The sequence below is a fragment of the Chrysemys picta genome, chromosome 1 (genome assembly GCF_011386835.1).
Source record: "Chrysemys picta bellii isolate R12L10 chromosome 1, ASM1138683v2, whole genome shotgun sequence".
NCBI classification, from domain to species: Eukaryota; Metazoa; Chordata; order Testudines; family Emydidae; genus Chrysemys; species Chrysemys picta.
In genome coordinates, this window is record NC_088791.1 from 243,796,699 (window position 1) to 243,823,446 (window position 26,748).

The 26,748-nt window shown below is 44.0% G+C and overlaps 1 protein-coding gene and 1 long non-coding RNA gene across 3 annotated transcripts; one reads left to right on the forward strand and one right to left on the reverse strand.

Annotated features, from left to right (window-relative positions):
• The first annotated feature begins 253 nt into the window (after positions 1–253).
• Positions 254–5,123, forward strand: LOC135980799 (uncharacterized). The gene is made up of 2 exons (XR_010597699.1): positions 254–560; positions 3,053–5,123. It is a non-coding gene; the product is annotated as an uncharacterized LOC135980799 (long non-coding RNA).
• Positions 5,124–8,325: 3,202 nt separating this feature from the next.
• CHAMP1 (chromosome alignment maintaining phosphoprotein 1) lies at positions 8,326–18,706 on the reverse strand. Of its 2 annotated transcripts, XM_065580987.1 has the most exons (3): positions 18,440–18,591; positions 10,919–12,027; positions 8,326–10,885 (listed from the first exon to the last, which is right to left on the reverse strand). In XM_065580987.1, the coding sequence occupies exons 2-3, from the start codon at positions 11,961–11,963 to the stop codon at positions 9,117–9,119; spliced, it is 2,814 nt and encodes a 937-aa protein (XP_065437059.1). In that variant the 5' UTR covers positions 11,964–12,027; positions 18,440–18,591; the 3' UTR covers positions 8,326–9,116. The 2 variants fall into 2 exon arrangements, with proteins under 2 accessions (XP_065437059.1, XP_005295964.2); XM_005295907.5 differs by having other exon boundaries at positions 8,326–12,027; positions 18,440–18,706.
• Between the last annotated feature and the right edge of the window lie 8,042 nt (positions 18,707–26,748).

Below are 26,748 nucleotides of genomic sequence, written 5' to 3' on the forward strand. Positions count from 1 at the left end.
CATGCTCAGTATGAACTTAGGATTTCTAAAACATTTTTAAAAAGGTGCCCTGGCAGAAAGCCCAGAATTTCCATGATGGCACCATGACAAAAGGCCAAGTGTGTGTAAGGGTCTGCAGAGTCCTAACTTGAAGTAAACAACAGTGAGTATATGCAAGGAAGGGAGGGATGATGGAGAGGTCAGTTAAGCCTCTAGCTGGTCAGAACCCACTCATACTGGTCACAACTTGTTTTAAAGGTCTGACCTGTCAATCAGAATTCTAAAGTAATGGTCAAGACTGAGCATGTGCGAGAGAGTAGCCGAGAATAGGAAGCTATATAAAGACAGATATACAATGTAGCATAAAAGGCCAGCTGCCAGCAGCATTTTTGGGAGTCCAGAGACTGTCTGAAGAGGCAAGACAGAGCTGAAGAGCCAGCAAGAGAAGCCAAAGACAAACTGCTGCAGAGAGAGAGAGAGACAGCGCGAGCGGAAAGCTGGAGCAGAACAGAACTGACTGACCAGGAGATGAACAGCAGCAGTGCTTTGGTTTTAAAAGAAAACAGCAACGGATTTATAGGGTAAGCTTAATATTCTTTTAATTATAGTTTTAGTATTAGTTTAGAATAGTTTGTATAGTATTTAAGATGTGTATGCTTGTAATGTGTGTGTGTTTTACTTGTATTTTATCTAGTAAACTTTAAAGCAATTTGAGATCTGCTGTTAGCAATTTCTTGCAAACTGGCCACTGGCAAATAAATTGCCTCGCTTAGTATCATTTGAACTATATGATATTGTAGTTCAAGTGTTCTTTAACCTACAATAAGGGATGTGTGTCTCAGGGATTTTTTTCAGAGTAGCAGCCATGTAAGTCTGTATCCGCAAAAAGAACAGGAGTACTTGTGGCACCTTAGAGACTAACAAATTTATTTGAGCATAAGCTTTCGTGGGCTACAACCCACTTCATCGGATGCATAGAATGGAACACACGGAAGATATTTATACATACAGAGAACATGAAAAGGTGGAAGGAAAGGAAAAAACTTTCTCCTGCTGATGATAGCTCATCTCAATTGATTGGCCTCTTACAGTTGGCATGGCTACTTCCACGTTTTCATGTTTCATTTAGGATTTTTAGGACACACTATTAGGGATTATTAGTTATTTTAATAAAAAGATGCTTTGTTTTGGAAAGATTACTGCCTATGTCAATTACTTTATTAGAAAGTTATATCCCTGTCTTTTGAGTGTTTCCTTAGCAACCCCAGAAACTTTTACCTCAGGAAGAACAGATTAAGGGGGCAATAGACAGGTTAGTGTAGTAGCACCCCAAAACTTATTTTTCAGGGTCACAGTACTGTGCTTTAGGTTTCAGTACATGGATATGCAGTCTGGAGTCCCAGGTATTCCACAGGCCATGTACTTGCAGGTCTTGGCAATGCATACTCCAGTCTAGATTGGTGATATTGTAAAAGAGGGTGAAGCCCCTTTCCTCCCACCAATGAAGCACTCGAAGATAAATGGTCAGTCTCCTTTGAAGGCCACGTTTGGCATTCAGCACTATATTTGGAGTGTACCAACCAGTCACCCAATACTCATGTTTAGAAGAACAAAGGGTGTGACAGGCTAACGAGGCTGTAGGATGTGACCTTAGAAAAAATATGTTTCTGTACTGTCGTTCCCCTTAAGAGCTATTATCAGGGAGTCATGAATTTTGAAACATCTCTCTTCTAAGAGAAAGGCTCTGGCCTAAGCAAAGTCTAGGTCTTCTCCGAGGAAGGTAAGCCTTTGTGTAGATTGAAGCATGGATTTCTCTCACTTGATTACAATCCCAATTGACTGGAAAATGTACATGTACTGGATCGCTGAGGAGAGATCCTGTTGAAAGTTGGCCCTTAGGAACCATCTGTCCAGGCATGGGTAGACAAATATTCCTTGGCAGCTGCCCCACACTGGCAGAAAAGGGATTAAAAGCAGCCCTACCAATGCTGCTCCGAAGGCAAGCAAACAGAGAAGGGCTGAAGGGAGCAGCCAAACAGACCCATATAAAAAGGGAGCGGCAGAGCAGAGGAAGGCAGTTTTCTACTGGGAGCCCACAGAGGAAGGATTGTATCTCTGATGGGCTGAGAGAACTGCCAGCACCCTGGACAGAGCAGTGCTGCTAGCAGGACTGGTGGAGCAAGAGACAGCTCCTGGCTGGCTGCTGGGGTTTGCACACCGAGGCCCTGAGTCAAGGGCAAAGAGGATGCTGGGGCCACGAGGAAGTGGCCAGACAACTCGCTGCAGCAGCCACTAAGGGAAATGGCTGAACAGTGCACTGCAGGTCTCCCAGAAGGCGGGAGCATACTGTGTGGCACAGCCGGAGGGCTGTGTTGCTGAAGCAGATGCCACAGTCCTTGGAGAGACATGGGTCCTAGAGCAGAAGTGATGGCGGCGAGGCAGCACCCAGAGGGCATACTACCATGCAGAGCTAATTCCCAAGACAACCAGCAGGAGGTGCCAGAGTGGTGAGTCACACCCCATCACAAGGCATTTGAAGAGTTATGGGGCTATACTCAAGCCAAAAGGAAACTCTGAACTACTAATAACTTGTCTTCACACAGAACCTCAGATACATGATGTGTTTTATTGCCACATCGAAGTAGGTGTCCTTATAAGTCAAAAGCCACATACCAACAAAGAAATGCAAGGCCTGGTTGCCCGAATGAAACAACATCATGAGAAGTGTTCCTTCTCAGGAGGAAGCTACGTTGAAGATGATGAAAGGAACATGTCTGAACATGCAGGATCTTCAGGTTGGTAATTTTTTTTTTATTTCGTTCTTCTTTCTTAAGGACTACCTGTCTTCCTTCTGGACTATTCTTGAATTCTCATGTTTGAGCAAAAAATATAGTTGTTACTCTATGGTACTATCATTTTAGATGCAGTTGTGATAAAAAATAGCTGAAATAGGCAGATTTTCCTTTTACAATTTCACCTTTAAAGTAGTACTGAATGTCAGTGAATGCCATGAGTAATACTAAATGAGCAGTATGGTAATAATTAAATAACAACATTGACTTATTTTGTTTAGGAGAATCCATCCTCAACATACAGTATTCTGAAGACTATCCACCTTCAAGATCACCATCATTTTCTATAGTTTCAGAGTTATCTGCCAATGACAGTGTTTCAGTCACATGTATGTCACATAGCACAGTATGTCACCTGTAGCAAAAAGAAAAAAAAATCTCCATCATCCAGAAACATCCATAGGTAAATTTGTGATAAGAACCAGCAGATTACAAAAAGAGGTAATTGATGAAAAAATTGCCCAGTTTGTTTATGCAACAAACTCTCCTTTCCGTATAATTGAGAACCCACACTTCATTAACACAGTTCAGTCATTAAGACCAGGACACAGTCCACCCAACAAAGCAGATGTTGCAGGCAAATTGCTGGATAAAGTGTATGAAAGAGAAATTGAGCAATGTGCAAAAGGTCTAGAAGGTGAAATTGTTAATCTCAGTCTTGATAGGTGGAGCAATGTCCATAATGATCCTGTTGTATGTGCTTGTGTGACAAGAGAAGAAAGGAATCTCTTTCTTACAGAAACAATTGATTCATCAGGAAATGCACACACAGCAGAATACTTACAAGTAGCAGCAGTAAAAGCTATAACAAACTGCGAAAAAAAATTCAAATGTCTCGTACTCAGCTTGGTCACAGATAATGCTGCAAATGTATCCAAGACGAGAAGAAATTTAGAAGAGAGTCCCAAGCTAACAACATAGGATTGCAGTGCTTATTTGATGCACCTCCTAGCCAAAGACTTCAGTGTTCCAAAAATAAAGGCAAATGTTGAAATTGCAAAATACTTCTGTAACAACCACTTTGCAGCAGCTGCGCTGAAAAAAGTGGGAGGAATTAAGCTAACTCTCCCACAAGATGTGCGATGGAACTCAGTAGTGGACTGTTTTGAGCACTATATCAAGAACCGGCCTAATCTGATGACCATTTGTGAAAAAATAGATGGCATTGTGACAGTTCTCAACATTGGACTTAAGAGAAATGTTGAACACATGCTGAATAGCCTGAAGCCTATTTCTGTAGCCTTGAACAAAATGCAGGGAAATAGCTGTTTTATTGCTGACTCTGATGAAATTTGGAAGGAACTGAGTGAGATCTTAAAAAGATAAATATGCAATGACAGAGTTAAATTACAAGCATTAAAAAAATGAATGGGACAAGCAGTATCTCCAGCTCATTTTCTTGCAAATATTCTCAATACTCGGTAGCAGGGTCAAACCTTAACTGCAGAAGAAGAGGAGTTGGCTATGACATGGACATCCAGCAATCATCCCTCCATAATGCCAATTATAAGAAACTTCAGAGCGAAGGGCGAACCATTCAAGAAATATATGTTTGCTGATGATGTTTTAAAGAAAGCCACACCAGTGAACTGGTGGAAGTCACTTAAGCACTTAGATTCAGAGACTGTTGAAGTGACAATCTCACTTTTAACAGCAGTAGCATCTTCTGCTGGTATAGAAAGAATATTTTCTTCCTTTGGACTAATTAATTCCAAATTGAGAAATCGTTTGGACCTGAAAAAGCAGGAAAGCTTGTTTTTCTTTTCCAGGTTATGAACAAACAGGAAAATGAAGATGAAGACGACTGAGTTAGCTGCAGAAGCCAATATTTTAAGTTTCTCATGTTGACCTGGCTGACCTAGTCGATTTAATTTGTGTTTTTTTTAAACTATTTCATTTAACTATTTTAGTTAAAAACAATTTTAACAAAAACAAACCTGATTTTAAAAAACTTGGAATGTTTAACTAAATTCAAAAATTCATATGCTTGTTTTGTTAAAATATTATGTTTGCTGTTGAAGAAAAGAATCCAGCATACATAATGTTGTTGTTTTAGTTAAATAAAACAATTTAAATGTCTGTCTGTTGATGTTCTCCTCCTAATACAGCATGGCAAGAAAATCATCCAAATATTAATGATTAACCCGTTGAATTGGAGATAGTTCACCTTCCAATGACTTCATAAATATCTGCTTCAATTACCTTTGGTAAATGAAATAACCAATCATCCATTTTCTGATATAGCTGTAAAATTAATCTGAAAAGTTTTCAAAATAAATCACTTTAAAAATGTATAGTGTGTACCTTCTAAAAATGAAACCTACATCTATCTCTGAGTTGTGAAGAATATGTATTAAGGTTATAACAACCAACAATAATGCACTTTTATGTAGAAATGCATGATTAAATCAAGTCTTCCTGATAATTTAAATCAATTTGATTTAAACCAAATCCACCCTGGCTAGAGACATCATCCCTGCCCATCCTGGCTAATAGCCATTGATGGACCTATCCTCCATGAACTTATCTAGCTTTTTTTTTTTTTACGCTGTTATAGTCTTGGCCTTCACAACATCCTCTGGCAAGGAATTCCAAGGTTGACACGGCACTGTGTGAAAAAATACTTCCTTTTGTTTGTTTTAAACCTGCTGCCTACTAATTTCATTTGGTGACCCCTAGTTCTTGTGTTATGAGCCCATGAAAGTGACCTTCAAATCCTCATGTGATTATGGGAAAACTAGAAGCATATTGCCTGGTACATTATGTACTTGCCCTCCTTACAATGCAGGACTATTGTCTACAGTACAGCCTAGAGTATATTGCTTTCATTGGAAGTAACAAGTTGACTTCCCACTGTTGAAAAGTGCAATGAAAATACACAGTCCGTTACTAATATTTATTCCAGTATAAGTGCATTAATATATGGCCAAAGCAGATAAGCATAACTTACTGTATCTGTTGGAAAATAGCAATGTTAGGTGAGTAACATCCAAAAATAATTAAAACAAAAGGATCCTGTCAAAAGGAAGAAACGAGAGTAGCAAAATACGGACCCTGGACTTCAGAAAAGCAGACAGACTCCCTTAGGGAACTGATGGGCAGGATCCCCTGGGAGGCTAATATGAGGGAGAAAGGAGTTCAGGAGAGCTGGCTGTATTTTAAAGAAGCCTTATTGAGGGCGCAGGAACAAACCATCCCGATGTGCAGAAGGAATAGCAAATATGGCAGGCGACTAGCTTGGCTTAACAGTGAAATCTTCAGTGAGCTTAAACTCAAAAAGGGAGCTTACAAGAAGTGGAAATTTGGACAGATGACTAGGGAGGAGTATAAAAATATTGCTAGAGCATGCAGGGGTGTAATCAGGAAGGTCAAGGCACAATTGGAGTTGCAGCTAGCAAGGGATGTGAAGGGTAACAAGAAGGGTTTCTACAGGTATGTTAGCAACAAGAAGGTGGTAAGGGAAAGTGTGGGACCCTTACTGAATGGGGGAAGCAACATAGTGACAGATAATGTGGAAAAAGCTGAAGTACTCAATGCTCTTTTTGCCTTGGTCTTCGCAGACGTCAGCTCCCAGCTCCCACTGGGCAACACGGTATGGGGAGGAGGTGAGCAGCCCTCAGTGGTGAAAGAACAGGTTAAGGACTATTTAGAAAAGCTGGACGTGCACAAGTCCATGGGGCCGTATCTAATGCATCCAAGGGTGCTGAGGGAGTTGGTTGTTGTGATTGCAGAGCCATTGGCCATTATCTTTGAAAACTTGTGGCGATTGGGGGAGGTGCTGGACAATGGGAAAAAGGCAAATATAGTGCCCATATTTTAAAAAGGGAAGAAAGAGAACCCAGGGAACTACAGACCATTCAGCCTCACTTCAATCCCTGGCAAAATCATGGAGCAGTTACTCAAGGAATCCATTTTGAAGCACTTGGAGGAGAGGAAGGTAATCAGCAGCAGTCAATATGGATTCACCAAGGGTAAGTCATGCCTGACCAACCTGATTGCTTTCTATGATGAGATAACTGGCTCTCTGGATATGTGGAAAGTGGTGGACGTCATATATCTTGATGTTAACAAAGCTTTTGATACTGTCTCCCACAGTATTCTTGCCAGCAAGTTAAAGTAGTATGGGCTGGATGAATGGACTATAAGGTGGATAGAAAGCTGGCTAGATCATCGGGTTCAATAGGTAGTGATCAACGGCTCTATGTCTAGTTGACAGCCGGTATCAAGCAGAGTGCCCCAGGGGTTGGTCCTGGAGCCAGTTTTGTTCAACATTTTTATTAATGATCTGGATGATGGGATGAATTGCACCCTCAGCAAGTTTGCAGATGACACTAAGCTGGGGGAAGAGGTAGATATGCTGCAGGGTAGGGATAGGGTCCAGAGTGACCTAGACAAATTGGAAGATTGGGCCAAAAGAAATCTGATGAGGTTCAACAAGGACAAGTGCAGAGTCCTGCACTTAGGAAGGAAGAATCCCATGCACTGCTACAGGCTGAGGACCAACTGGCTAAGTAGCAGTTCTGCAGAAAAGCACCTGGGGATTACAGTGGATGAGAAGCTGGATATGAATCAGCAGTGTGCCCTTGTTGCCAAGAAGGTAATGGTATATTGGGCTGTATTACTAGGAGCATTGCCAGCAGATTGAGGGAAGTGATTATTCCCCTCTATTCAGCACTGGTGACACCATACCTGGAGTATTGTGTCCAGTTTTGGTCCCCGCACTACAGAAGGGATGTGGACAAATTGGAGAGAGTTCAGCGGAGGGCAACGAAAATGATTAGGGGGTTGGGGCACATGACTTACGAGGAGAGGCTGAGGGAACTGGGGTTATTTAGTCTGCAGAAGAGACGAGCAAATTGGGATTTGATAGCAGCCTTCAACTATCTGAAGGGGGGTTCCAAAGAGGATGGAGCTAGGCTGTTCTCCGTGGTGGCAGATGACAGAACAAGAAGCAGTGGTCTCAAGTTGCAGTTGGGGGAGTCTAGGTTGGATATTAGGAAACATTTTCACTAGGAGGGTGGTGAAGCACTGGAATGGGTTACCTAGGGAGGTGGTGGAATCTCCATCCTTAGAGGTTTTTAAGGCCCAGCTTAACAAAGCCCTGGCTGGGATGATTTAGTTGGTGTTAGTGCTGCTTTGAGCAGGGGATTAGACTAGATGATCTCCTGAGGTCTCTTCCAACCCTAATATTCTATGATTCTACGGTTCTATGAAAGGGATTGGAAATGGGACAAAACACTAAAATAGTGTATGCGTTCCCTACCATGGTATATTACAAGTATTTTCTTCCTCTTACATTTAATGCTCCTTTCCAAAGTACAGACATGGGAGTTTAAACTATTTTTACTTCCATGAACAGAAAGCTATAATACCTACAGAAAAACTTCAGATTTATTCTGCACTGAATGCTGCTATTCAAAAGTATTTGAGACTACAACATAGTGGACTATCACAGGCTTTTCTTTTAAAGACTAGACAAAAACAATGCCCAGTATTCAAGTTAGCCTTTTATTAAAAGATTGAAGCATAACATTTTACCAGATACAAGAAATTCAGTTTTCTCTGGCATACCAAAACATCGGAGTCAACAAGAGAAAATTCTGGTTGCTGTATATATATAGTCAATCTGATATTACTCCATCAATTTAATGTATATTAGCACATGCTTAAAACATGGTCAAAATACGTCACAAAATAAGTACCTTGACATTTTTATAGTCAGACAAATAATTCAAAGAGATGAGAGCAGTGAATTTCCAACAAATGCTACATACTCAATCACAAGCTCATGGCATAATTATTCCAGAGAACCAACATCATTCTTTCATGCCTGATCAAACTTTCAGTTTCATGGGCTACTAATTTTGAGGCTTTGCTTCACATTTTAAAAAATAAGACATTTGAGAGATGTGAAAAACTAAGTTCAGTCTTCACAGTAATATGATATGGGTTGTTTGCCACACACACCTCTACTTTATTGCCTGCATGTTTTACAACAATCTTTACAAAACTAGTTTTCACCCCTGTTTTGGTTTCAGAAATATAGCATCTCTGACTAATAAAGTATGAATTTATTGATGAATAAAACAGGGACATGAATGTGTATTTATAACAACTTTTGAATAATAAATCCTTTCAGTAATACAGCTATAAGACAAGTTAAACACAGTACAATAAACCATGCATCTTTTGACTTGTCAGATCAGCTAAACTACTTACTTAGCTAACATACAGCAATACTTATATATTTTAGTAAATTAAACTCATTGAGTATAAGAAAAAAAATCACATTTGTTCAAGTGGTTCAAGGCTGTCCAACTGCTTTTTATTTGTATCTTCACTATGACGGCTTTGGCAATGGGTTAAATGTTTCTTAAAGCCTCTGGGAAAATTTGATTCAAAATTACAGCGTGGACATTTAAGCAAACTTTGACCATGAGCAGCAACATGGTTTTTAAGAAGGGACTCCAAAAGAAAAGCCTTTCCACATATTTTACATTTGTAGGGGCTTTGAACATTATGCTTGTTAACTAAATGATGCAAAACAGCACCTTTTTTCATTGCACGACAGCAACAAATTTTGCAATAATACTTTCCCTTTCCACGCTTCATATATTTTGCAATCTCTTCTTCTGAGATGAAAGCCTCTTTCTCTTCTGTAAACTGCAGTACGCACTGTGGCTGAATGGGAGTAGTTGCATCTATTTTGCTCTCTTTGTTGTAATCAGATGATTCCGTATCAAACTGTTCTTGATCACTATTTGATTCTTGTTCTTTTATCTCGACAGAATCCATCTCTGTTTTTCCACATTCACTGTTATTTAGTTCATTATCGGAGGTCTCCTGGTTTTCCTTCTTAGGCTTCTTTTTGGGGCATGAATACAACATATCTTCTGAAGGCTCCTTCACTAAGATTGACTGATCTTCCTGAGACAATAGATCATCCAGTGTTTTTTGGTCTTCTAAACTCTGAGCTAGGAAATCACTCTCATCGGACTCAATAGGCGTCTGGGGCTCAGAGGAAACAGCTGAAGCAGGTTTGAGAGACTCAGGAAAAAGAACATTTTTCTGGACCTCAGAGGAAACAGAAGGAGCAGGCTTGTGGGGATCAGTAGAAAGAGCATGTTTCTGCACATCAGAGGAAACAGCAGGAGCAGGTTTCTGGGTCTCAGAAAACAGAGCATGCTTCTGGACATCAGGGGAAACACCACATTTCTGCGGCTCAGTATAGGCTTGTTTTTGTGTCTCTGGAGAAACAGCAGGAGCAGGTTTCTGGGACTCAGTGAAGAGGGCATGTTTCTGCGCCTCAGGAGAAACAGCAGGAGCAGGTTTCTGGGACTCAGTGAAGGGGACAGGTTTCTGGATCTCAGGGGAGGCAGCAGGAGAAGCTTTCTGAGACTCTGGGAAGCAAGTATGTTCCTGGACTTCAGGGGAAACAGCCGCAGGTTTCTGGGGCTCTGGGAAGAAGGCCTGTTTCTGGACTTCAGGAGAGAAAGGAGCAGGTTTCTGGGACTCAGTAAAGAGGATATGTTTCTGGACTTCAGGGGAAACATTAGGAGCAGACACCTGAGGCTCAGGGAAGAAAGCACGTTTCTGGACCTCAGACGAAGCAGCAGGAGCAGATTTTCGAGGCTCAGAGAAGAGGGCTCTTTTCCGGGATTCAGGGAAGAGGGCCCGTTTCTGTCCCTCAGGGGAAATGGTGGGGGCAGACTTCTGAGTCTCAGAGAAGAAGGTTGACTTCCGGGACTCGGAAGTAAGTTTCCAAGACTCTGGAGACATTGAGGGAGCAGGTTTACGAAGATCAGAAAACAAAGATGATTTCCAAACATCAGAGGAAACAGTGTGACTAGGTTTTCGGAGTTCAGGTGAAACAGGGGGAGCAGACATCCAAGTATCAGGAGAAAGAACAGGTTTCCAACCTTCAGGGTATACAGAGGAGATGGGTTTCCATGGCTCAGACGAAACAAGAGTAGATTTCTGGGGTTCAGAGAAGGATGCTGGTTTCCAAGGGTCAGGAGCAGGCCTCCGCGGCTCAGGGGAGACCACCGGGGCAGGCCTCCGCGGCTCGGGGGAGACCACCGGGGCAGGCCTCCGCGGCTCGGGGGAGACCACCGGGGCAGGCCTCCGCGGCTCGGGGGAGACCACCGGGGCAGGTTTTGGAGGCCAGGGAGAGACAGCGGTGGGAGATTTCTGTAGCTCATGAGAAATAGCAGCAGCAGGCCTCCAGGGCTCAGGAGAAGCAGAGGGAGCAGGCCTCCACGATTCTGGGGAAATTGCAGAAGCAGGTCTGCGGGGCTCCGGAGACAAAGCAGGAGCAGGCCTCCGCGTCTGAGTCATATGCCTGCGGGGCTCCGGGGACACAGCCGGGGAACGCCTGCGGGGCTCCGGAGACACCGCCGGGGAACGCCTGCGGGGCTCAGGGGACACTGCTGGAGCAGGCTTCTGGGGCTCCGGAGACACCACTGGTGAACGCCTTCGAGGCTCAGGGGACACCGCTGGGGCAGGCTTCTGGGGCTCAGGGGACACTGCCGGGGCAGGCTTCTGGGGCTCAGGAGACATGGCTGGGGAATGCCTGAGGGGCTCAGGGGACACTGCCGGGGCAGGCTTCTGGGGCTCAGGGGACACTGCTGGGGCAGGCTTCTCAGGTTCAGGGGACACCATCAGGGCAGGCTTCTCAGGTTCAGGGGACACCGCCGGTTTCTGAAGCTTGGGGGAAATAACTGGATCAGGTTTTGGGGGTTCAGGGGAAAGGGCAGGTTTGTGTGGTTCAGGGGAAAGGGCAGGTTTGTGTGACTCCCGAATGAGTGTTGTTTTCAGGGGTTCAGTCTCAGCTTCTAACTGATCTTTCTGGTCTTCATTCCACTTTTCAGGTACTGCATGTTGTGATGTGATGTGATAATAAACGTTGCAATACATCTTGCTGGTAAAGAAACATTTGTGACAGTGGAACAGTTTTGCACTTTTCTGATAAAATATAAGTTTACCTAAACCAGCAGCATCCATTTCATCACAATACTCTGGGTGGATGGTACCCATATGAATTTGTATGTTTTCATAATCTGTCCCTCTGAAACTGCAGTGATCACATTCTAAACGCTCTGATGTTTTACGCAGTATCTGGAACATGTCCATTTTTTTTATGGTCCGTTGGAGCTTGCACAGCACTACAAGTCTAAAACAGCAAGCTTCTGTATTCCTGCAATAGAGGTAAAACAGTGCATATTTAGCTCATATAATACAAAATTTACTTTTTAACTTTTATTCATTTTGAATTAGCTTGATGCCCTTCTCCATTTCTAGAATAAAAATTAATCCCAGCTAGATCAAGCCAATCCAGACATTTACAAACCCTCAAGATAGTTACGAAAAGTGTCATCGCCATCTGAATCTTTCTTCACACAAAATCCACATACTTCTCTTACATAGCAAATTGATATATGAATTTAATTAATGATTGAAGAAATACAAATACGATTTCCCCTAGGCCTGCAAGTCACTGCACAAAGTGGAGTTTGTGCAAGTAATTTAAATTCTATTTCTGTTTACCAGGTGGGCCTGGTTGGTATATATTTATCAGCGGAGCGACTTTGCAAATAAACCACATGCAAGGGACCTATATAACAAATATTTAGCTCATGGCACCATGTTCATCTGACAAACATTTCTTTGCTTGATATGAGAATACTTATACTACACATTTCATCTGAAAAGTAGACAGCACTTTACAAAGTTAATCTTTGCAAAACCACTGTAGGACTGTTATCTTCATTTTACAGATTAATAAACTATAATGAGAAATTAACCATCTGGGACAAGGCCACATAAGCATTTCATAAAGCTGTAAATAGAATCATGAGTTCCTAACTCTGTCAACTACTCTATTCACTAAACCCTCCTTTCCACACTGTAATTATTTTTCATGAAAAAACACATTTGTGGCACACAGAATGACGGTAAATTAAAAAACCATGCTGCGGTCTGAAGTCTGTCTACCTGCTGCTGTTACACTTAGGATTACCAACATTGAAAAAGCAGAGAAAAAAATATTTCTTTTTCAGTTTTTTGTGCATTTGACAGCCCTCTTTATAGGTGGTTTCTCCAGTATGTACGGGTTTTTCACACAATGGAAGGGAATAAAAATGTTTATAAAATAAAAAACTGACTGTAAAACCAAAACAAAATCACAAAGAGATTAAGACAGATGCAGCAGAATGGGTGACAGTGGATGGATCACTTGATGATTACGTGATCAATTCATTCCCTCTGGGGCACCTGGCATTGGCCACTGTTAGAAGACAGAATACTGGGCTAGATGGATCTTCGGTCTGACGAATGGCCAGTATGGCCATTCTTATGTAACTCATTTTAAAAAAACTGACTAGATTTCAACTGATAGCGTCTCCAACAGTGAAAAGTGACAGTGTGATAACAAGATGTCTAGATAAATTATTGCTGTAAATAGAAGACCCAGTCTAACCATCAACCGTTTTCATCGGTGCCCTTGTACTGGGAGAGGAATGTATGTGTGGTAGTAAATTATTAATAATATTATTGTTAATATTATTATTTATTTGTATTGAGGTAGTGTCTAGGAGATCCAGTCTGGAAGTAAGGTTGAGTCACTGCTCTAGGGCTGAGAAAAAAATCCTTCACATACGCACAGAAAAATGGTCACCCAACTGTACACTTCCGTATTGAGAAATAATTAATCTACCTAAAAGATGGAAGCTTTTTCTTTTTTCCTGGAAGACATAGCTTTGATTTACACACATCTTGAAACGAGAAACATGGGTTAAAAAAAACCTTTGAGATTTTATTATTTATTTTAATCCTTACTATAACTCTGGATGGTCTCACTACTCATACTAAATGTTCAATCCTTTTATGAATCCTGCTAAACTGCTGGTTTCAATTATATCTTGTGGCAACAAGTTCCACAGGCTAAGTGTACATTATGTTTCTTTTTAATTTTATTGAACACCTTATCCTTTTATTGCGAGAATGGGTGGATAAGATGGGTCCTTTTACCTTTTCCATACCACTTATTATACATACCTTTATTATATCCCCCTCTATACTAAACCATCCCAAATCTCTTCAACATCTTTTCATATGGAAGCTCTTCCATACCCCTAATTTGTTGTCTGTCTCTGAGCCTCTCTCTTCCTCCCTTCATGTCCAATTATTTTCAGAATTTCTTGATACATGGCATATTACTAACCATTCTTGGGAGGCTGAATTATTTTATACTTCAATGCATTTTATATTTATAGGAATTTCTGTGGTTTAACACTACCCTTTGGCTTTCATTGTCTCCCAAATGAAAGCATAAAAATAAGGTGAGTCTGTAACAGATTGGGATCAGAATGCATCAAATTGTGAGCTCCATTTTTATTGTAACCACCACACTGTGCTACATGCTAAACATGTGCAATGTTGACTAAGTCTATGTCTACACTACAGACAGAGTGGTACAACTGTACCACTGCAGCTATGCTGCTGCAAGGTCTCCCACGTAGCCACTCTACGCTGATGCCAGAGAGCTCTCCCGTCAGCATAATTAAACCATCCCCAACGAGCAGCAATGGACACAGTGCTGTCCACACCACCGCTTTTGTCAGTGAAACTTATGTAAGAGGTGTGGTTTTTTCACACCCGACTGACAAAAGTTTTACCAACAAAGATGCTAGTATAGCCATAGCCTCTAAGACAAGTCTATTGTAACATATTGAGCCACTATCCTGCCCAGGAGGGGTGCTTGTCACCTCACTGAAGGACTACCACTGAAGGTATCAGAGCAATCTAGGCCAGTGGTTCTCAAACTTTCGTATTGGTGATCCCTTTCACACAGCAAGCATGTGAATGCGACCCCCCCTTCTACATTAAGACCACTTTTTTTATATTTAACACTACTTTAAATGCTGGAGGCGAAGTAGGGTTTGGGATGGAAGATGACAGTTCTAGACGCTCCACATAATAACTTTGGGACCCCCCTGTTTGAAAACCCATGATCTAGGCCCATTAATTTTAACTGTTCTCATCTGCTGATTACTCCCATGGATTTTCTAAACAGGACCATCAGCATAGTTGGTAGATCTGCAGCTTCTCAGCCTGGATACATGACAAAAACAAAGGGGGGATTGATTCTTTGAGAAGGGGACCATCCATCCTACATACAAGAACAACCAGCTGGAGAGAGAGAGAAGGCAAGAGGGACTCTGCCTAGTCTAAAACACTGATAAGACCTCACACTCACAGAAAGAGTGACTAGAAGGGTGTGCATCTCAAGACATCTGTTACTTTGCAAAGATCTGTAACTTTACTGTTTTCTTAAGAATAAAGTGACGCTAAGAAATTCCTTTGCTAAGCCTGTGATTCTGGCTTCCCTGCCATGTTGTCCCGGATGGGGTTAAACTAGAAGCCAGAGTGCCAGCGTGTAAAGGACTTGGGGGCTCAGGAGGTCAGAGGCACTGGTCCCAGGGTCTGAGGTGGCTACACTATGGAGTCCATGCAGGATGGATTGATTTAAATCACCCATTTTAATCATGATTTAAATCAGCAAGCAAGAAACCTTGTTTTATATCATCAATTTTAGTGTTGTATGTACAAATACATGTACTTTTTATTTTCCTAAAGAAAAGTGATCATTGGTTGGTAAGTATTAAAACATGTTCATTTCCAACTAAATATAGCCTGTACATTCCTGATCAATGTATCTTTCAATATTTTAAAACTAATAGATCTCATCTTCTCATCTAGTTTTTAGTCACAGAGCGGAAGAGGAAAACAAGCTGTTGGGTTTTTTTTTGTTTTGTTTTTTTAACTTTTAATGAACTAGGTATTAAACTGAAGTAACTGAATAAAGTGAAATGAAGGAAATATTCCCGCTTCACCTACGAAAGAGGCTACTGTTGTCAAAAGCTGGTTTATCATCTCAATATAGTCTGGTTCCAGGTTCTTCACCAGGGGCTTCCACTAGTTCAGTGGTTTGACTTTAAAATTTTGCCACCAAACGTACTGTTTGATTTTTTTTTAATTTAAACTATTTTAATAAATTATAGTAAATTTAGGCTTAGCATAGATAGACAATTTAAAATTTAATTTTAAATAGATTTATTTTAAAGAGAAAAATGTATTTAACAAATAAAAATATGATTTAAATACAAAACAGTCCTCTTTTTCAAGTACATTACATGAGGATATTGAATTGGCTGAAAATTCATCCCATGCCAGAATTAGTTTTCAGAAACATTTATAATATAATTAACAACAACAACATTTTCTTGGTAATATCAGATTTAGAATCTAAGTTTAGCAAAAAATTAGATTAATTTAGCTGTAAAGATAGTTAAATTGGAAAGAAAAATTAAATTGGCAAAATCCATCTATAATCACATCTGAACATATTCTCCTGAACTCTTCTCTCTCTTACTTTATTGCATCTTAATTTCTTTCCTTACTGACTTTTCTAACTCCTTTCCTTAAGCAGGGCCGGCTCTAGGATTTTTGCTGCCCCAAGCAAAAACAATTTTGGCCGCCCCGCCCCCCGTTTTTTTCTTACCCCACCCCCGGCCCCGCCTCAACTCCACCCCTTCCCCAAATCCCCAGCCCTGCCTCCTCCCCCCCGGCTCTCAAGCCTAGGAGGGAGGTAAGGAGAGGGAGAAGCAGCGCGTGTGCCGTGGCCACTCGGGGTCTCCCCCTCCCTCCCAGGCTTTCAAACCTGGGAGGGAGGGGGAGATCCCGAGCGGCCGCGGCGCGCGAATCTGCTGTTTCGCGCGCCGCAGCCGCTCGGGATCTCCCCCTCCCTCCCGGGTTTGAAAGCCTGGGAGGGAGGGCGAGCAGCGGCGCGCGAGCGGCAGCAGCGGAGGTGAGTTAGGGTGGCCGGGGCACATTTTTAGGGGCGGCATGGCCCGCGCCAGAATGCCGTCCCTAAAAATGTGCCGCCCCAAACACCAGCTTGTTTTGCTGGTGCCTAGAGCCGGCCCTGTCCTTAAGATCTCCCAAAGTCACTGCTACTCAGGCACCTGCACCAACTACTATATGGTACTGCTGCCCACCTTCATAGATGTACCAAAAAGTGTGCACAAATCACACACAAACCATTTCAGGATCCACTTCTAAAATACCACTCAATAGAATTGCTCGCCCCTTCCTCATATACCTAAAAACATAATCCAGATGTGGCCAAACTGTGGCTCATGAGCCATATGTGGCTTTTTTACAGTTAAAGTGTCTCACAGCCCACGCCATCCCCACTCCTTCACCTACCAGACTGTGCAGGGGAGTGGGGAAGAGGGGCCTCAGGGCATCTGCCCTGCAGCGGGGTAGTGGGATTCTGCCCTCTGGAGAGGGGGGAACTAAGGGCTTTAGCTCCACAAGGTGATGTCAGGGCAGAAGCGCAGCGCCACAGCAGTCACTGCCCCACAGGGCAGGTTGTGCATTTCTTGCGGCTCTTGAGCTTCTGAAGATTATTGTATGTGACTCGGAAGATCAGTAAATTTGGCCTCCCCGACATAAAAAAAAATTATTGCCACTCTGAATAGGTTAATTTGCACCCCTCCCTATGGAGCTATGGGATTATATAGCCCAGTGGTCAGCAACCTGCGGCACACAGGCTGATTTACTGTGGCACGCTACTGCCGGCCTGGGGTCCCCGCCACTGGCCCCGCTCAGCCCGCTGCCGGCCTGGATGGACAGAATCCCAGGCCAGCAACGGCTGAGCGGGGCCAGCGGCGGGCACGGGCCGGCAGAAAGAACCCCAGACCGGCAGCCGGCTGAGCGGCTCAGCCCGCTGCCAGCCTGGGGTTCCATCTGCCGGCCTCTGTAAATGTAAAATGAATTACTCGCACGCGAAACCTTAAATTACCATGAATAAATGAAGAACTGGCACACCACTTCTGAAAGGTTACTGACATCTGAGATAGCCCATCAAGTTGATTCTAACAACAAGTGACGGGGACAGTCCCTGAAAAATTGCATGCTGTAGAAAGACTTACTTGAGAAAACATTATCCTAAATTATTAAAAATGAACGAAAGTTTGCAATTCAGTTAACCTGGCTCTATTTCGAGCAGCTGTTTTTGTTTGCTTGCTTTTCTCGCCACTGGGGCAATGAAATCGGCTGCCCGCCCAGGTCTCAGTACCGCACGGCGCGGGTTTCAAAGGCTGCTGTTTACATTAACTACCGCTTTCACCATTTTTTTTCTTTAGTATTTTGATTCCGCGTTTTCTATTGCTGTAAACCTCAATATAAACCTGGGGGCAGGGTTTACACATGTGAAGGCTGGGACCAAAATCGCGCGGGGGGGTGGAGGGGGGAGTTCACGCCCCCACACGGGGGCAGCCCCCTCGCACTTCCGGCTCGGGCCCTAGACAGGGGCAGCCCGGGGGCGTGTGGGGGGAGGGGATCCCGCAGCCCGAAGAGCGGGGGAGGGGCCTGGGCGCGAGTCTGACCGGCAGTGACCGGCCCCGAGCACTTTACGGGGGGGGCGGGTCTCCAGCGGGAACGGCCCCAGCACTGAGGGTGGGAGCGGGTGCGGAGGCCTCGGTCCCGCTCCTGCCCGGAGATGGTTTCCACACTCGCGCCCGCCCTTTCCCGGCCGGACTCACCGCGGCGGCGCCGCCGCAAGGGGCGGGGGGTGTCTCTCGATCGCGTTGTTCCCGCCGCTCCGGTGAGGTGGGGGCTCCGCGCGCGGCCAGACCCCGGGGTGGGCGCGGCCCCTCCAATGGCGGCGGCGGCGGCGGCTGCTGCAGGCCGGGCTGAGGGCGCTGCTGGCGGAGATGGGGAGGGGGCGGGGGGGAGAATAGGGGAGGCGCGCGGCCAAACAGCGGAGACTTTATTGGGTCTCCGGCCCTTCCCGCTGCCCAACCGGAAACGCCGCAGCTGTCTCGGCCCCGCCCCCCACCGCGCGAGACCGCAGGCGCCCCCGGAGAACGTGCCGCTGCCTTCTGGTGTCGTGCGCGCGCACAGCGAGACGGGGTGGGCGGGCCGACGAAACAGTTGCGGCTGGAGTGTGTAGCGGGGGCAGCTCGCGGGGGGAGAGAACGCGCGGGGGCCGTTGCAGGCGGTGAGGCCAGTGGGAGGCCCCGTTCGGGGGAGCGCGCGCAAGGCTGGGGCAGGTGCTGCACGTGCAGTAGCCAGGCAGGGACCGATCCAGCGCCTGGGGCGGGAACCAGCTTGTGCCTAGTGAGGGGCCCTGGTGATGTGATTCGCGGGGAGGTGGCCCCTGTAATGGGTGGGAAAGGAGCATCTGTTACACACCCGTAGGCGGTGCCAGTGCCTCCCACTCACTGCTGCCCCTCTCCCCGCACCCATCCTTCACATTCTGGGGTTTCTTCTTCCTCCCTCCCCAAAAACTCCCTAAGCACTGGCTACATTGGGAATTTCCCCTGTTTTCCAACTGGGCTACATACCGCCGCGGTTGTGACTCCAGGCTTTGCTCACCTACGCGTGGTGTTTGCATATTCTGATATGCCAATGGCTAGAATTGTGCAAATTCCCAAAGCAGACAAAGCTGGAGACCCAGCATGAGATTTAACTGGCTAATGTGGGTTTGGCTTTTGTTTTTGACAGAAGACGTGAAAACGGAACTTAGAATGTGTGATGCTGGCCGACCAGTTGCCAGCTCAGGCCAAGGTCCCCAGGTCTCAACGGAACACTGACAAACTAGCTGGCATCAATCTGGCTCACCTTTGTGTTAGTATTGTTAAAATAGGTGTTTGTGTTTAGTCTTTATTGACAGAGTAGCAGCTGTGTTAGTCTGTATCCGCAAAAAGAACAAGAGTACTTGTGGCACTTTAGAGACTAACACATTTATTAGAGCATAAGCTTTCGTGGACTACAGCCCACTTCTTCGGATGCATATATGAAGTGGGCTGTAGCCCACGAAAGCTTATGCTCTAATAAATGTGTTAGTCTTTATTGAATGTATGTGAGTTGCTGCAAGAGACATTATTAAGGGCACAAGAGCAAACTATCCCACTGCATAGGAAAGATAGGAAGTATGGCAAGAGACCACCCTGGCTTAACCAGGAGATCTTCAATGATCTAGAAATCAAAAAAGAATCTTACAAAGAGTGGCAACTAGGTGAAAATACAAAGGATGAAAAACAAATAACATAAGTATAGGGACAAAATTAGAAAGGCCAAGGCATAAAACGAGATAAAACTAGCTAGAGACATAAAGGGTAACAAGAAAACATTCTACAAATACATTAGAAGCAAGAGGGAGACCAAGGACAGAGTAGGTCCATTACTCAATAAGGGGGGGGGGGGGGGAGAATAATAATTAAAAATGGCAGAGGTGCTTAATGACTTCTTTGTTTTGTTTTTTACCAAGAAGGAAGGTGGTGATTGGACCACAATGAATCCAGTAAAAATGAGGTAGGATCAGAAAAGGCTAAAATAAGGAAAGAAAAAGTTAAAAATTACTTGGACAAATTAGATACCTTCAAGTCACCAGGGCCTGATGAAATACATCCTAGAATACTCACAGAGCTGACTGAGGAGATATCTGAGCCATTAGCGATTATCTTTGAAAAGTCATGGAAGACGGGAGGATGAAATTCAATAAGGACAAATGCAAAGTACTCCATTTAGGAAGGAACAATCAGTTGCACACATACAAAATGGGAAATGACTGCCTAGGAAGGAGTACTGCAGAAAGGGATCTGGGGGTCATAGTGGACCACAAACTAACTGTGAATCAATAGTGTGACGCTGTTGCAAAAAAAGCGAACATCATTCAGGGATGTATTAGCAGGAGTGTTGTAAGCAAGACACGAGAAGTAATTCTTCTGTTCTACTCTGTGCTGAATAGGCCTCAACTGTAGTATTTTGTCCAGTTCTGGGTGCCACATTTCAGGAAGCATGTGGACAAATTGGAGAGAGTCCAGAGAAGAGCGACAAAAATGATTAAAGGTCTAGAAAACATGACTTATGAGGGAAGATTGAAAAAATGGGGTTTGTTTAGTTTGGAAAAAAGAAGACTGAGAGGGGACATGATAACAGTTTTCAAGTATGTAAAAGGTTGTTACAAGGAGGAGAAAGAAAAATTGTTTTTCTTAACCTCTAAGGATATGACAAAAAGTAATGGGCTTAAATTGCAGCAAGGGAGGTTTAGGTTGGACATTAGGAAAAACTCCCTAACTGTCAGAGTGGTTAAGCACTGGAATAAGTTGCCTAGGAGGTTGTGGAATTTCCATCATTGGAGATTTTAAAGAGCAGGTTAGATAAACACCTGTCAGGAATGGGCTAGATAATACTTAGTCCTGCCATGAGTGCAGGGGACTGGACTAGATGACCTCTCAAGGTCCCTTCCAGTTCTATGATTCTATGATTAATCTCACTTATCTGTTTCCCATATTTTAAGATATTTGAGTGGCTATATTGGGAGCTTCTGTGACAGTGTAAATCATCAGACAGGAGAGAGACATTAACTAGTGTGCAGAGCTAGTCTCCAACAGAATGTGTTATGTCCTGTCCAACAGGAAAGGTCCATTGACACCAGATGGACTAATGTGGGACAAAAAAGAGGACAAATGACATTTGTTGTTTTGTTCTCCCTCCCCTCCAGTCACCCTGGAGATGAGTCATACAAGTGGTTTCCTCCCATTAGCTGAGCTTGCAGTTCAGAGCACAAGGGATGAGAAGAATAAAAACACCTACAAGAAGGAACTTGTATCTCTACTTGGACTCTGTGGGGCACGTTACTAGGCATAAGTGAGTGCCTGGGTTAGCCCTAAAGGTCATCTAGAGCTTGCTTATAGAAGCTTCTATTACTTTTTGAAATTTAGGATTGTAATTCATTTGTGCATATATGTTTACCTGCTTTAACTTTGTAAATAACTCTCATTTCCTTTTCCTATTTAATAAAATAGTTTATTATAGGATTGGCCACACGTATTGTCTTTGGTGGCAGTCTAAGGTGCAATTGATTTAGGGTAAGTGAGTGGTGCTTTGGGATTGGGAGTAACCTGTGTATTGCTGTGATTCTTGGTGTAAGAGACCATCTATCATCTGGGTGGTGAAATAGATCAGAGTACCTAAGGATACTGCCTGTGACTCCATGTTTAGGCTGTTATAGTGCCCACGGAGTTTACATTTGATAATTGGTGGGCAAAATCTAAATATAGATCTCAAAACCAATTTGGGCTTTGTTTCCTGGGTCTTAACCGTCTGCCCCGAGGTTGGTACTCATGCTTATGAGTCACTGCAGGCAGCTTTACAGAATGAAAGGCTGGTTTTCAGCTCTAACTGGAGTCTTCACTACATTACTACATAATGAACTAGTCTGCCAGGGATGTCTGTCACAACAAAATGGTTCCCATGGCATTGGAATATCATTGTGATTAAGAAGGCAAATGTTCATGAAGAGAGGTCAGAAAACATGCAGTTGAGTGTATACCTGTTGCTCGTCTGCTTTCTCTCTTTCCTGACCTCTCCAGATCCCAACAAGGCTTGTCCATCACACATTTTTGTCTTCTGGTGGGCTGTCATGATGGTATGACAGGCAATAAGCTTGGATTGTACAGTGGCTTTCAGTTTAAACAGAAATTGTATTTGTGTTAATTCTTTGCTTTTTGCTAGGGAATGCAATATTGGAAACAAGTATATGAGCATGTAAGCATAAAAGGGAAAGAAACGGAACAGTAACAAGACAGATTCCATCTCTGATTATCATTTGATCTTGAATCTCTATCCCTCCCCTTTTCTTCTTGGGCATCTTTTCAGCAGAATGCTCTGACCTCTCAAGGTTCACCAGCTTCCCTTCTTTCTTCATCAAGGAGTAGATCGGGGGGTTCTCAAACTGGGGGTCGTGACCCCTCAGGGGGTTGCGAAGTTATTACATCAGACTCCACCCCCAAAACCTGCTTCACCTCCAGCTTTATTATAGAGAGGCTTGCTGTGTGAAAGGGGTCACCAGTACAAAAGCTTGAGAACCACTAGGGTAGATGTTATTTAGTCACCAATGGCCCAGGCTGGGATTTAGCTGGTACAGGCTGGTTCAGCATACCAGTCTGTTTAGGGGCTGCCTTTTTATTCTCCAGAATTTAAGCTTTCATTTAAAAAAAAAAAGGAAATAGCTACCTGTTATGGTTGCTGAGATACACTTGGTTCATATTCTCAAATCTAACTGATTTAATGACATCTGCCTGCTTTTTCAGAGCCTTTTCCAATAATTCGGAAGGATGTAATCTGCTCTCTACATCTTAATAGGCACCAACTCTGATGCCAATTGATGACAATGTTGGCATTTAAAATATTGTAAGGGGCTTCCTTTTCCCCACTGGCTGGGTTGCAGGTTGAGAGAGAAGCTGGGCGACTGGGAAATTGGAACAAAGTGTTCTTGTGGGTGGTTCTGTCTCCTTGTTCTGTCATCTGCCACCACTGAGAACAGCCGAGCTCCATCCTCTTTGGAACCCCCCTTCAGGTAGTTGAAGGCTGCTATCAAATCCCACCTCACTCGTCTCTTCTGCAGACTAAATAACCCCAGTTTCCTCAGCCTCTCCTCATAAGTCATGTGCCCCAGCGCCCTAATCATTTTCATTGCCCTCCGCTGAACTCTCTCCAATTTGTCCACATCCTTTCTGTAGTGGAGGGCCCAAAACTGGATGCCTCCCGTATTGTGCTGTCCCGTGTAGCAGTCTGGGAGCTGACCTTGTCTGTGAAGACTGAGGCAAAAAATGTTTTATATGGCTTCATTTAATTACAACAGGTTCTTGTCATAGTCTTAAAATCCTCCCTCTCTGGTCCAACATCTTTAGGCGTCCATTTCTCTTCCTGGACCATCAGTATTTGTTTGATTGTGGCCATTAAACCCCATTAGTCATTTGGGGGACTACTTGAAAAGACCACTGTGTTCAGCACAATAAAAGCTGTGACTCCCTTTTAGGTACAAGTATGATATTGTGAGGATAGTGAAACCTAGTCCTGCTTTCTCTATTAACATAATATGGATAACAAAAGGAACGTATAATGCGCTAGCTAGTGTGCATGTTTATGCCACCCATTCTGCTACATGGAAAGTCAGAATTGTTCAAAACGGTGATAGTCTCCCTCTAGTGGTTGGTCACTCAAAAGCAGCAGCCTAAACATGATGTCTGCCTTTATCATGATGAGTGAAGACAATAGTTTAAAAAATGATATGTTAGTAGTTACTTGTCTGTAATATTAAAAGAAAAATTGTCTTTATTCAGAAAGTCTCATATTTTTCTATAGAGGGTTTATTGGTGAGCCTTAATACACATTAACTACAGCTAAGTAGTGGAGTGTCTTTGGTTTCTCCTTCGAGTGATTCTGTACATATACTGTAGGCGTATATGTATATACTGTAGTGCTCCCAATGCACTCATATCAGACTTTTGCCAGCAGTATCGCTAGGCAGCGCATGCACCCCTACTCTCATGCATTGAGACGAAGCCATGAAAGGGGCGTGTCTGGTGCCTCCTTCTCAGTTCCTTCTGGCTTCCCATGACAAAAGCCATAGCTGTCCATACCTGTTTGCTTCAGTTATCCAGTATTTTCTAAAAAGCTTCTTCAATATAGTATCCAGAGCTGAACTCATAGACAGGCACTCTAAGTGTCCTGTTACTAAGATCGCCGGCAGTACCAACGGATCCTACTGCTTCTTAGCCTTACCCTCCAGCTGGGGGGCCTTCAGTATCAGTTCCGTGGGATCTGCTCGTGACCTCTTACCTGACCTGGTGTGGCTTAGGGAGGGATCGTGTCTCATATGAACAGCCCTCTGCAGGGATCTGCTTTTATGCCCAGGAGAGTGTGTCTTACTCTCGGGGTGAGGCTTGTCCTTAGGCTTCTGTGGCTCATGCTCAGAGGGGCACTGCTTGTCTGTGGAGGCCGCTGTACAGGGCTGACTCCTTGGCCAGGATCAGAGTGTGTCTGGGGTGTCATTTCCTCTTCCATCGAGAACTTGCGGAGATGGAGCTCATGGGCCTCGCTGGTTCTAGGGGGAAAGGACTTACACTTCACCGAGATGTGTGCTTCTCCCAGACAGTATAGGCACCATTGATGCTCATTACTGATGGAAAAGGAACAAGGGCAGGAGATGCAGTTCTTGAAGCCTGGGATCCTGGGCATAGTCCCCAGGTGATGAGGGGTTGAGTCACCCAACTGGGGAGGCACTATACTACAACTGCATTAACTATTCTAAGTAAACTATAAACAAAGTATAAAACTATTTACAATAGTGTAAGGCAACTCTCTTATCTAGGTAAGAGCGAAGGAGGAATAGGGGTTCCAACTCAGGCCATGTGGCGGCAAGAGGGAACTGGCGAGGCATTGACCCGCACTTCCTCCTATACCCTTGATCGGGAAAATGAGGAGACATACCGCACACATGTGGGTCAATGGACACTGCTTGGAGACAACTTCTGGACACCTGTAAGAGAACTGATATTAAGTCACCTGCCGTGCAATATATATGTGCACAATCACATGAAGAAAAATAAACAAACAGTTACTTACCTACAATAACTGTTGTTTTTCAAGATGTATCATGCACACATACATTCCATGACCCTTCCGCCTTCCCTGACAATTGGGGCAGTAATTTTACTAGCAGCGAGAAGGAACAGAGAGGGATGTGACAGACACCGGACACACCCCTTTTGTGGCCTCAGGTCAATGCATGAGGAGAGCTGAGGCCCATCTGCTTCCGAATGGCACTGCTGGCTGTGGTATTCCAGTAACGTGAAAACCACTCAGGTTTAAATGCAAACAAGAACAAACTTTTATTCCAGGGGTCTGATGGGCACTCTAGGTGTCTCCATGATCCTCTCAAGGCCTCTCCTCCTCCTCCCCTCCTTGGCTCCAATTCCTGATTTCTTAAAAGAGCCATGCCTCATAAGCAGACATTCCCAAATACTACATTTCCCCTCTCCAAACGCTTTTGTTTTTATACAACCATACAATAACACATTATACAATTTAAACCTTCAAAATTCCAGTAATGCCTCTGTATATTACACCACAAAGTCCTTCAACCAATTTGGTGGCCCACAGGACCGTAAAGGTATATGCATCACCCTTGGGACACCTGCAGCTGGCAGAAGTGGCAGTGGAAGCAAAATTGGAGCCTCTACCAGAACAGGCAAAACTTCTGTTGGGGAAGGCAGTACCATTTCAGCTGCTGATGGAGCAACAGGTGTTTCCAGACCCATCTCACCTGTGATGGGCTCCCATCATGGACTAAATTACTGATATGCCAGTTATCAGAGGGGTAGCCGTGTTAGTCTGGATCTGTAAAAAGCAACAAAGAGTCCTGTGGCACCTTATAGACTAACAGACATATTGGAGCATAAGCTTTCGTGGGTGAATACCCACTTCGTCAGATGCAGGAATCATCTATTAGTCTGTTAGTCTATAAGGTGCCACAGGACTCTTTGTTGATATGCCAATGGGACCCATCATGCAATTCATATGTTACCACTCCCAGATGTCGTGTAACCTACATTGAAATTGAAAGCTGTCACCCCAGCTTGACTCCCCTGCATGGCCTGCATACATGTACCCATTACCCCGCTGCCAGGGTCTTCACCCTAGCCCTCCCCTTGTCATCGGTGCAACCTTTGGAGTATGCCTGATACTTCTGTACATGTTTATGAACCTCCTGTGGACCTATATTCTTGGGATTCTTAAGAAAGGGGTGTAATAAGTCTAATGATAAGCATTACTCTCACCTCAGCTGCAGCAAAGCTCTCGGTGGGAACACGCCATTAATGCTGTAATACTGAGCAGAGAGCGTGCAGAAGGGGAAAACTCTGGGACAGATGGGCCTGAAGTGCAGTCTTCAATGTAAGATTAAATCTTTCTACATCTCTGTTAGCCTGAGAGTGGTATCTGGGAGTAAAACCATGCCAACTATGAATACGAAGGGATCAATGCCCTGACCCAAACAGTG